Here is a 12,245-nt window from a genome sequence, read left to right as displayed (position 1 = left end):
GATGCCGGAGCCTGTGGCACACTCATGCTGCTATCTTAGCTCCTCCCCCTCCTTTCCTCACTGCACAGTCTTAATGCAGGGCTTATTATATCAGGACTAACGAGAGCAGCATGGTCTCCATGCTAAAACAAGATTTAAACACTGATTGAACCAGATAATGCAACAGAGTTTTCTCCAGAAAACCATGCAACCTGGTGCATGACTATAAATTCACCCAGTGGCATGGCGAGGGGGGCTAAGGACCTGGACGCTGGACTGTAGGAAGTACCCAGGGGGCCTTAATTAGATTTTTCTTTTCAGCTGAAAACTCTGGGCCTTGCTGCAGAAGCAGGCCTGGATGAAAAGGTCACAGGGCTGCATGCCTAATGAAGCAGAGCAGGGTGCATGGAACTTCTGGCGGCTACTGGGCCACAAAGAAGGAAAATTCCATTTAGGCCACTACAGACCCCATCACTTAGTGATGAAAAAAGAGGTCCTTTGAGCCGCTGGTGCATTCTAACTCACCCGCTGGCCACAATCGAAAAAATGCTGTGGGCCGCACACCTCAACCTCCGGTGGCTGGCACCAAAATCAAGAGGTTGCTTCTCCACTGGTGCACCCAAATTCATTGGCAGCCTTAGTAAGGAGACTGTCAGAATACCATCTCTTCCCCCTTAGATTCCATGAGAGGCAGAGGACCGAGAGAGAGGGAGGAAGGTGTGTGTGTGTGTGTGTTTATGAGAGAGGGAGCTTGTATGCATGTGTGTGATAGCCTGCGTTTATAAGAGAAGAGGGAGTATGTATGTATGCATGTGAGAAAGGAAATTTGTGTGTGTATGTGAGAGCCTGTGCATTTGAGAGCCAGGCGACATGCCAGTGGGCTTCCTTCCAGTAGGAAGAAGAACAGAGCCACCTGGATGGTGAGGGGGGTGAAAATCATATGGCAGGTTGTAACAGAGAGGAAGGGGGTGAGGTGGTGAGTGACTGAGAGGGAGGGGAGGGGAGAGTGAGGGAAAGGGTGTTGAGTGACTAAGAGGTGAGTGAAAGGGAAGGAAAGAGGGGGAAGGAGAAGTGAGAACATGGAAGAAGAGAGTGAGAAGGACAGGGTAGAGGGGGTGTGTGTGTGTTTGAATGAAAGTGTGTATATATGACAGAGGAGAAAGTTTGTTTGTTCCCTCCTCTCCTGCCCTCTACCTTCTCCCACGAATCCACGACAGTCTTGGGGTGACTGGAAATCAAAATTCCTAGGTATAGACTGAGGAACATTTTTTTACTTATTAGTTTTAATTATTGGATGTTATTTAATATGTCTTCTATTTTTAATTATTTAATTGATTTTTGGGAAATGTTTAAAGTTGTTTACCTTTATTTATTATATAGTCTATTCATCATCTTTTTTTAAATTGTTTTTTTATTAGTGTGGTTTATTATTATGATGCATTTATATTTCTTGACTTTGTTTTATGAGGAATGCTGATGTTTCTGTTTATGCATTATTCCACTGCACATGAATCTCGCTGAGAGGTCTGGGAGGGGAGATGGGGCTGGGGAGCAAGATTGCTAGGGCCTAGGAGGGTATGAGAGTGAGACTTTTTACTTCTGTTTATCTGTCATGGAAAATGGGAACATTTTTATTTTCTCTGTGTCATTTTTGAGAAATGTTCATCTGAATATTTCAATATTTTTATAGTACAGGGAAAAATACAAATGTTTTTATTTCTGTGGTGTTATACCTCAGGCAGAGTTTTGCTTTTTGGGTTTCCAGTTCAGCTTTTGTCTCCATGTTTCTCTTCCTAATTTGTTGTTCAGTGTTCTGTATTTGGTGAGGGGACAGACAGAGTGCTGTAATGAGGCTTTATTGATGTGTGCAGGTTTGGAAAAAAGGACACATTTAGAATGGTTTTTCTTTTTATTTCTCCTGACGGTCGGAAGTGGAGAAATTGGAAATTTTGTTAGAATTTATACATTTTACATTACAGTCCTTGACTCTTAGTCTTATTCTTTATCAGAAAATGTTTTTGGTTGCTTGCAGTACCATGGAGAGAAGGAGCAATGTTGGCGGCCTGTCTGCAGGCTCTTCACTATCTTTTCTTTTTTGGGGTTTATATTAGAGTGACTTTCTTGCACTTAATCATTTCTACAAGGAAGATTGGGGAATGTAGGGGAGGGCAACACAAATGCATTGGCCCCTGGGCACCAGAGAACCCTCCCTATGCCTCTGCCAAACCACTGCAGGAAGGTTGGAAATGGGGTGATAATTAGCAGAGACACACCTCTAGACTTAGCTTTTTTTTAAGAGGGGCCTCATGTTTGCACTTTTAAAAGGCAAGAGACCAGATAATCAAACACTGAGGGAAGTCATTTTTTGTTCTCCCTGTCTTGCTGTCAGACCTTGTTGTTTTCCCCCAGCTCTCCATCCTCTCCTCATTTTCAGGCCGATACAGTAAGGTGCGGTAGAAAGAGGTACGTTAGGGCCGGGCGCACCTGCGTTTGCCGCACGCACAGTTCGGATCGCATACCGCTCGATACTCTATTTAAATGGCATGCAAATGCAAGCCGCGTCCAACGCGCGTCTATGAAGCGCAATCCATTTTACTGTATAGGCGCTATACAGCGCCTATACAGTATCCTGGGTGCGCTGGTACCTGTCATTTCAAATGACATTTGAAATGACAGGTACCAGGAAGTGGATCCCAACTTTAACCAAAGAAAACCTAAAACCCTAAAATCCCCTCCTCCTGAAGCAAGGCAGGCGAAAAGCGACTCGACATGTAAAGTATTGTGAATAAGTGTAACCAAAGTAAACTAACTTTTTCTTTCTTTCAGCCCTCTCTGCCCTCCTCTGGAAGCGCGCACTGCGGCTTCCCTGGCTGCCGGGGGCAGCCAGTGGCGAAAGTGGCTTACAGTGGCCCCCGCCGGCGAAGATGGACGAACGCATGCCCGTAGTGCACGGGCGCTCAAGCCAGCGAAAGCACATGAACGGGCGTGCGTGACGTCACGGTGTACGTTCATACGCTTCGCTGGCTTGGGGCCCGTCAATTTTACATGTCGAGTCACTTTTCACCCTGCGCCTTGCTTCGGGAGGAGGGGATTTTAGGTTTTTAGGTTTTCTTTTGGTTAAAGTTGCTTCGGGAGGAGGGGAGAGAGGACTGGGGCTGCCCCGGAGACCAGCACCCATGGACGCGGCCAGGGCAGGTGAGTGGGGGCTGGGGGAAAGTTTGCCGCCTACCCTTACCCCTGCCTCTAATGCAGGGGTAAGGGTAGGCGGTAAATTAGCAGGTTAAACGCGTGGCAAAACTGCAGGTTTAAAAAGCGATAATCGGGGCGCACGTTACTGTATGGGAGGGAATAGCTAATCCGATCGTTTACATCTCATATACATGTCGCGGACAGAAATGGTTACCCGTTGATTTAAAGAAGCGGTAAGGATGGGTTAAAAGGGATAGTGAATCACAGGTTGGACTAACGCGGCCAAATTGTGAGTAGAAAGCGGGTTAGAAGCAGGGTAACTGCGGCCGCACTTTACTGTATTGGCCTGTTTGTTTGTGTCTCTGTCACCCTTCCAGCTTTGTTTTCATCTTTAACTTTTCAAGCAGCCCTTCTGTAATCCCTCCCTCCTCCAAGACTCTTTTTTTTTTTCTCTTTCCTTTTCTCTCCAGTTTCATTTCTTCCGGAAAATAAAGAATCCCTCCTTTTCCTTTTCTCTATTTCCCCACTTACAGGGTATCAGTATCCTAACAACATCAATGCATGGCATGAGGACGAAGAGAACACTTTCTGTCCTTATGTAGCTCCTCCTCTTCTCAGTGCAGTTTGCTTTCTTTTTTAAAACTGGAAAGGTTCACTTGTAAGGACCCGAGGAAGAGGGGTGATTACTTGGATCTTTCACTAACTGTTTAGCATGCTTACATTTTTGGAAAAAATGTCACATATCCAGATCTGTAAGTTTTATGTTGAAAAGAAAAAAATGGCCCCATTTTAAAGAAACCCCACAATTGTCTTTATTCTATTAAGATTTTAGGAATTTCTTGGAAAGTTCCAAACTAAAATAGACTTCTGGTCTTGCCTTCAACTAATATATATTTTATTGTACTTTCTATGTCTATTTTCTTTACTGCAGGTATGTTCAGAGTATGCTTTGTTTCATTATAAAAATGTACTGAATTTTGTTTTGGTAGGCCATTATTTTAATAACACTTTTATCCTGAACATATAATTTTAAAGCAAACAATTTTTTTGTGTTTTAATTAGGTATTATGGCAGGATCAAACCGATCTGGAGACCTCAAGGATGCTCAAAAATCTATTCCCACTGGCACAATTTTAGCTATTGCAACAACATCTTTCATCTGTATCCTTATGTCATATTTTGTATCATTTTTTGAGTGCAAGCAGGATAAGAGAGCACCACAACTGAGGGATGTAGACTGCTGATAAATGTTCCTTGAAATTTAAGGGAATGCTTAGTTTTTCTAGGCATAGATGTGAATTCCTACTCAGCAACTCGTGTGGGGGCCATCTTAGTAGTCTTGTCTGCAGCTCATATCCAATATATTTCTAGTATGAGTAATAACTCAGTGTTTTTTTTTTTCTAAAAGTTTGGACCTCCTTATCTGGCTTAAGTATTTCTATAGCCTCCTAGTTGGGTTTTCACCACTCAGTAGGTTATTTTATTTGCTTTTCGATGTATGCTCTTTCCCAAAGTTATTTTTTTATTGTTCCATGAGATTTCAGTTTTTGTTTGCCACTATGGCACAGAAGAGAGTGCTGCCATCACAAGATGTTCCTTATTTATTTATTTAAAATCTTTTATATACCGTCGTTTAGTAATACACCATCACATATATTTGGTTTGGTTATAGATGAATTTACAAAAGTGCCATTACAATGTCGGTACATGCTCATATAAAAGAAAAGTGGCATGGATCTAGTCCATGTGTATGATTAATATGGCAATCATACAAGGGTTATGCTTAAGCTGGAGTTTTTCTAACAATTATTGAGTATAAAGTAAAAGTTGTGGGACCAATTATCTAGGTAACCTTGTTCTAAGGTTTTTTTTTTTTTTTTCATTCTCTGTTCTCATTGTGAAATGCTTTTCTGAATAGCCAGGTTTTTAAACTTTTTTTGAAGATTTTTGGATCACTCTGTAATCTTGTCTCTAGTGGCAATGTGTTCCATAACGTTGGACCGGCCAAGGATAGTGCTCTCTCTCTAACTTGTGTTAGTTTCGCTGTTTTTACCAATGGGATTGTTAGTAGTGCTTTATTGGCTGACCTCAGATTTCTTTGGGGTATGTGTAATCGTAGTGCTGTGTTTAACCAGTCAGCCTTATCTTCATTGATTAGTTTGTGAATTATGCAAAGTGTTTTAAATTGCACTCTCTGTTCTATTGGTAGCCAGTGTAGTTTGGCCAGTGTTTGGGTAATGTGGTCTCTTTTGCTTTTGCCAGTGAGTATTCTGGCGGCAGAGTTTTGAAGGACTTGTAGAGATCTTATTGTAGAGTATGGTAATCCCAGAAATAGTGTGTTACAGTAATCAGTACTTGAGAAGATAAGTGCTTGGAGGACTGTCCTGAAATGTTTCTGGGTTAGTAACGGTTTCAGCCTCCTTAGGATCATGAGTTTGGCGTAGCCTTCTCTCACTTTCAGTGATATGTGGTGTTTAAGGCTAAGTTCTGTGTCAATTATTACTCCTAGGTTTAGAGCTTTCTTGGCTATATTCACTTCCTGACCATTTTTAAGTTTGATACGATTTTGTATTAGTTCCATGTTTTTTCGTTCTAGGTGTATAAATTCCGTTTTTTCAATGTTTATCACTAGCTCCATTTTGCTTAGTAATTGCCTAATTATGTCTAGGTACATCATTGCTAAGTTTAGTGTTTTTTCAATTGTTTCGTCTATGGGTAAGATTAGTTGAATGTCATCTGCGTAGATGTAGTGTGTTATACAGAGTCCTGCTAGGAGGTGGCACAGTGGTAACATGTAGTTGTTAAATAGTGTTGCTGATAGTGCAGAGCCCTGAGGTACTCCTGTCATTAACTTTATTTTATCTGATGTTGTGTTTTTTATCTGTACTTGAAAAAATCTATTGTTTAGGTAGGATCTGAACCAGTCTAGTGTTTTGTTTTGTAGACCTATTTCTTTGAGTCTGTTTATAAGTATGGAGTGGTTTACTGTGTCGAACGCTGCTGATAAATCCAATAGTATCATTATGTAGTGTTTGCCACTATCAAAACCTCGTAGTACATTATCTGTGAGAGAGATTAGTAGTGTCTTGGTGCTGTAGTGTTTTCTAAAGCCGTGTTGTGAGGGATAAAGTATGTTGTTGTTTTCCAGGTGTTCAGCTAGTTGTTTCTGTACCGTTTTTTCTATTAATTTAGCAAGGAGGGGTAGGTTTGAAACTGGTCTGTAGTTATTTAAGATATTTGGGTCACAGTTCTTTTTCTTTAGTAGTGGTTTGATAATTGCCCCTTTTAGAATATCTGGCATTACGCCATCGTTGATTGATAGGTTGATTATTTTGGCTATTGTATGAGAGGTTGTGTCAGCAAGTTTTTTTATATCCATAGTACGTATGGTATCTAGTTTATGTGGGGCAGGATTGATGTTTTTTTTAACATGGATTGAACTTCGATGTCGGATACTTCGTCAAAGGTGGACCTTTGTGTCACATCTCTTTTGATCATTTTTATTTCCTGTTTTGCTGAATTAGGGATCTTATTTCTAAGGTTTATGATTTTGTCTGAGAAAAATTTTGCTATTTCGTTGCATTTGCTCTCTAGTGGGGTTTGGGGTGCCTCGGTTTTGTCGTTTGTCAGGTTTTTTACAATATTAAATAAAGATCTTGGGTTGTTAGCAAATTTTTCAATTTTTGTGCTGAAGAATAATTTTTTTTGCGTCTTCACCATAATGGCATGCACTGCTTGGATATGGATCATGATGACTTTGGTTGTGGATTCTGTAAAAAGATATCATTTAGGGATACTGACATCTGTTGGACATCTTTGGAAATGCATTTAAGCCTGATGCCCTTGTGACTTTAGACCCAGAAGCTTCTCTGACTGCTGGCAATTCTTCTGCATCAAGGAAGCATCAGACTTCCTTGGAGTCAGTATCCAATAAGAGGTGCAACAACAGAGAACCTTCTTATTTGATGCCTGAGAAGTGTTCCTCAGCTTCAATTCATGAATTAGGAGCACCAGTGCGAACCATTACTAATTATTAATTACTATCCATGTTCAAGACCAAGAACAGGGAGATAATGGTGGCTACAGTTCATACCTTCAAGTAGTTATGTCTGGAGATGAACTTCGTCTTCTAAGAAAAGGTAAACCACAGTGGTCTGAGGACATATTAGATAGTGATGTGCAATCGTTTTTCCTGAATTAGGCAATGTCAACGAAATTGCCTAATTCGGAATTGTTCAGGAGAACCGAAAAACGATTGAATTTTTTCCGAAATTAGTGCGCACTAACCCGAAAATCAGGGCCCCCGAAAAAAAAATCACCCAAACTGCGGGGAAAAATGAAATTCCCGTGGAGGAGCCCCGAAACGAAGCCAGACATGAAATTTTTACCCGAAGCACATCTATAATATCAGAGCTTTCAGTACATCCTCTTTAGTTACACAGGAAGATGCATCTTCTTACACTAAGATTTCTCCAAAATTGGCCTCGACAATTTTGAGAAAGAGTTGAACAGAAAGATCCTCAAGGTTACTTTTAGACACTTTAAGCAGCTCAAACTGCTGGTATCAGATGCCTTAACACTGACTGATAATGATGGAACCGATTCCTAGGACTTTCTTGATTTGCATCAAGTTCTTGATTTGCATCAAGTACTTTCTTGATTTGCATCAAGTACTGAAATTGATGCCTTATTGTTTGTCAACGAGGAGCAAGCATGAGTTGAGCAACACTAGAAAGGGAAGGCTCCCAATTTGACCACAAACCCACCAGCTGTTAAAGGATCCCTATGTAGATCACAGCTGCAGGATCAGTGCTTCTTAGTTTTCATCTCTGATGAGTTCTGGGATCTTTCCTATAGAGCTGAATAATTTGGTTCTAAAGAGAATCTTCTTTCAGACCTTTCTCCTTCACAGACAATAAGTAGATCCTCCTCCATTTATTCTTCCCAGGGTATGTGGAAAGAATGGCTAAAGAAAGCCATTCTCTTTGGATGGGCAGTAGCAAATTCAGCCACACAAGTGGGTGATGTTATTGGCCATCACCAGCACAGAAATTGAGAGCTCAGAAAGACAATTTCTAAACACATTGATGGATTCCCATGCAGCCACTCTGCAAGAGTATCCTCTTGCCTTTTCTTTTTCTGAAGTGAAAAACGTTTATTTGCTCTCTCTGCCACCTGTGAATTTTGTGTTTTTTTTCATCGTGTTTGATTTCAGTTTTCATTGTTTTCTTCAGTATTAGTTTTTTGTTCTCTTTTGAGTCTCCTCAAAAACAAATGTCTTAATTTTTTTCTTTGCTAAATGTAAGCATAAAGTGGCTACTGCTTATATGCACAAATTATGGGGTAGATTTTAAGACCTGCGCGTGGGTGTACATGTGTGCGTGCTACCCGGCACGCGTACATGTGCGCCCGATTTTATAACATGCGCACACAGGCACGCGCATGTTATAAAATCGGGGGTTGGCGCACGCAAGGGTGTACACAATTGTGCACCTTGTGTGCGCCGAGCCTGCGCTGAGCTGCGCTGCCTTTCCCCATTCCCTTCCCCTAACCTTCCCCCCCCCAGCCCTACTCTAACCCCCCCACACAATTTTTTATCTTTCCTTTTGCGCCTGCCTAGGATGCGCGTGCTGGCAGCCTGCCAGCACGCGATCCTCCGACACAGCGGCCATTTGCCTCTGGCCTTGCCCTGGACCGTCCCTTTATTAAAGCCCTGGGACTTAGATGCGTCCCGGGGCTTTATAAAATAGGCTCGGTGCACGTAAGGCACTCTATGCACATAAATTTTTTAAAATCAGGCCCTATGTGTTTGCTGTGTTCGCTCTGCTCACAACATTAATAATTGTGCGGCATGCTGAAGGATGTCCCTGAGGGCTTTGAAAGTCTGAGAATTCAAGCTAAAATGACACTCTTCAGAAAAAGATGCCAAATCCTTGGACACTCTAGAATCTCATAAGAAAAAGGTATCATAGTCTCCAAAGCACTAGAATTGTGACTTCTCTTCTTCCCCGCCCCCGATTGAAGCAAAGGGGGAAAGGGGGTTCCTATTGGTGCATAGATCTGGTCATTATGCAGACAAATCATTGGTGCAGAAGAATATGACATGGTCAAAATCTGCACAGTCAACTTCCTTTTCTTGGTGGAAAACCTAATGGCGCTGTCCACGTTGGCCACTTCAGCGCAGTACCTTCTCCTTTATCTGCACTGAAAAAGCAAAAACTAAATTCTCTGATTTTAGTACCAAAATCAGACAAACCTTTCAGATACACTTCAGCCTAAATTGGAGAGTCATGCTTTTGTGTAAAAAGTGTGGCTGGAATTTGTGAAAAAAATTATGAAAATTATTTCCTACCATTACAGCCTTCCCATATTGCACCAGTCTTGGAAAAGTTGCCCTAAACACTCTAGTAGAAAAGCTACAATTGTCTTTACCATCTAAAGAAAGATCCACATCTTCACATGGATTGGACATGCATACAGAAAACTGTTTCCATTCCTTATATAGTTCATACTGCTTTCAAACATTTTGCGATTCTTTAGGATTGCCTCAGTATCAATACCCTCAGATACTTTAGAAACAATATGCTGCTAGATGATTTAATCTGGCCTTTATATAAAAAATGGTGGAATTCATACCTTTTCAACTATAGGAGGAAATGGCAATAACAAAAGATTTTCTAGGAGTATTAAAGTACATAAAGGCTCCTAAAGAACACCGCACCAGTTTATAAGGCATTGCTGGATCTTGAAACCAAGATGTGGTAGACACCTTTATCTACCTTACTAGTAGCTAGAAGAATAAATTTGAAATTTAAAGTCAAGAATTTCCCAGAGGATGAAAGAATTCAGCTACAGCATGACTCCATGTTTGTAGAATCTGCTCTGAAAAAGCCAGAAAGTCACATTTTTGCCAACACTCCACGAGGAAGGAATCTAAAATTATTGGGTAGTAATGGAAAAATGATCTACCAGGCTGGCTTACTGCAAAGCAGGTTATCTGCTCACAAATTCTAGATGGTACAGTATCTTTATATTTACAAAATATGTTTGTTCCTATCAGAAATCACGTTGTCTGTTAGTACATTGGGGATGTTGCTGTGGCCTAACCTCCTTAGTTCCTCCAGTGAATAGCTATAGAAGGCTTCTTACTTATAGTAACACACTAAAGTAATGCACAAAAAACTTTTATTTTCCTAGCGTGTAGCAGATGGATTCAGGACCAATGGGTATAGCAGTTGGAGACGAAGTCAGATTTCAATCTGACGTCAGCACCAGTACATATACCCACGCAGGAAGCTCTGCTCTTCAGTATTTTCCGTCTCCATAGCAGTTGGGACTCTACGCAAGCTTGCTCAGCGTTAGAGTATTCAAACCAAAGAAGAAAGAAAATTCCAATCAAAGAAGAAATCTTACCTCGCCAGACGAGCCCCGCTCTCCTGCGGTGATACCTAAGGGTCCCTCCCCCAGTTGAGATTTCCTGAGGTGATTTCCGAGATCCCTCAGAGGTAGTCCTTGGTCCGGTAGCCGGTTCCCGGCGTGGACTTAGCCCCCGGCAACGGAAGCAGCTGAGAGGCAGTGGGTGCAATACCGAGTGCGGCGGTGAAAGTACTTCCCTCTCCCCCCACAGCCGGAGACCGCCCGGAACGAAACCGGGAAACACCGAGATAAGGTAAGGTAGAAAACTTTTTTCTAAGTCTCCGGTCTCCGAGGCTCGGATAGCCGCACAGAGATCGCCTGCTGGCGTCTGTACCATTGGATTGATCAGCCCAGGCCAGGCTAGACCCCGATCGAATACAAGGGTCCTCCCACGTGGAGGTGGTCGCCATCTTGCTTGCATGGTCGCCGACGACATTTTGCTGCTCTGTCCGCCTAATTGAACCGTGCAGACAGGGACGAGCCGGGCGCACAAATTACTTGTGCGCACAGTGGCGCGCGCATAGGTGCCATACACACAGCTTGCGCACAACTGTGCCGGGCACACAAGTTAAGGCTGTGCGCACAGCGGCACGTGCATCTCAGTGAGCGCGCATCCCGGCCTACACGCACATCTTGGGCACACCCGAAGCGCATAGCTAAGCCTCCCGGCGCGCACATTAAACGCAGAGACCGGGGTTTCAACGACCTACGTGCACAAAACCATGGCACCACCGGCCAAGAAAATCAAGGCACAAGCCTTTTGCCCAGCCTGCCACATAAGAGCGGCACAGCATGAGGAGGCCACGGCTCTGTGTCTACAGTGTGAGGAGGCCCTGGGAGAACCTGGACAAGGCCCTTCCCAGCCAGTACAGGAATCCGGATCCACCTATAGTACCCCGGACCTCTCTATCCCTCAGCACGATCCTCCCCCAAACGGGATCAATGGGGAACGCAGCGGCCTTTAATCTAGACCCAGGATCCTTCTCCTGGGTAGAATTCGTTAAGGGTCTACACACCTTTGTCCACATGCAACTGCCACCGATGGCACAGACACATCCACCACCAGAGGACCCTTGCCTCCCAGGGCCTCCAGGCCTTCCAGTCACGTGCTCCCCACGGCCAAAAGCCGTGGGGAGCACGTGACTGGATCAAGACCCCCCGGAGGAAGGGAAAATACCTCCAGGAACGGAACCTTACCGAACCATGAGGCGCTTCTCCAAAGACGAGATACCAGATCTCGTGGCTCTCAGCTTGAAGGAGCTCACCATTCCAGGCACAAGTGCCACAGAGGAATCAAAGATGAACCCTCTCCTAGAAGTGCTCTGTCAGGCCTCCCGCCATTTCCCCTTGCTGCAAGCCGTACAACAGCTGATCAACTTGGAATGGGAGGCCCCGGAGGCTAGTTTCAAAGGGGGGGGGGGCCTGGAAGCCCTATATCCACTGGAACCCTCAGCCAAAGATCTACTAGTATTCCTGAAAGTGGACGCCATGGTCTGCCCAGTCACAAAGCGCACTACCATCCCAGTTGAGGGAGGAGCGGCACTCAAGGATGCCCAGGACAGACGTCTGGAATCCATCCTAAACAGTCATTCGACGTATCAGCTATGTCACTACAGATTGCTGCCTGCTGTGCCGTGGTAACACGCGCCTGCTTATCCATG

General features: G+C 43.4%; 1 protein-coding gene across 3 annotated transcripts in view; it reads left to right on the top strand.

Annotated features, from left to right (window-relative positions):
• The window catches only part of SLC12A7 (solute carrier family 12 member 7), a 485,337-nt gene that overhangs the window by 162,745 nt on the left and 310,347 nt on the right, over positions 1-12,245 (top strand). For 2 of the 3 annotated variants that reach the window (XM_029589924.1, XM_029589923.1), the window contains exon 10: positions 4,231-4,329. The exons of the other annotated variant lie outside the window; for it this stretch is intronic. In XM_029589924.1, coding sequence (XP_029445784.1) covers positions 4,231-4,329 — 99 coding nt within the window. The remainder of the gene's footprint in view (positions 1-4,230; positions 4,330-12,245) is intronic. 3 annotated transcript variants of the gene reach the window in all.

This window comes from Rhinatrema bivittatum, chromosome 2, assembly GCF_901001135.1.
Source record: "Rhinatrema bivittatum chromosome 2, aRhiBiv1.1, whole genome shotgun sequence".
Taxonomy (NCBI): domain Eukaryota; kingdom Metazoa; phylum Chordata; class Amphibia; order Gymnophiona; family Rhinatrematidae; genus Rhinatrema; species Rhinatrema bivittatum.
This window is presented reverse-complemented; position numbering and strand designations above follow the sequence as displayed.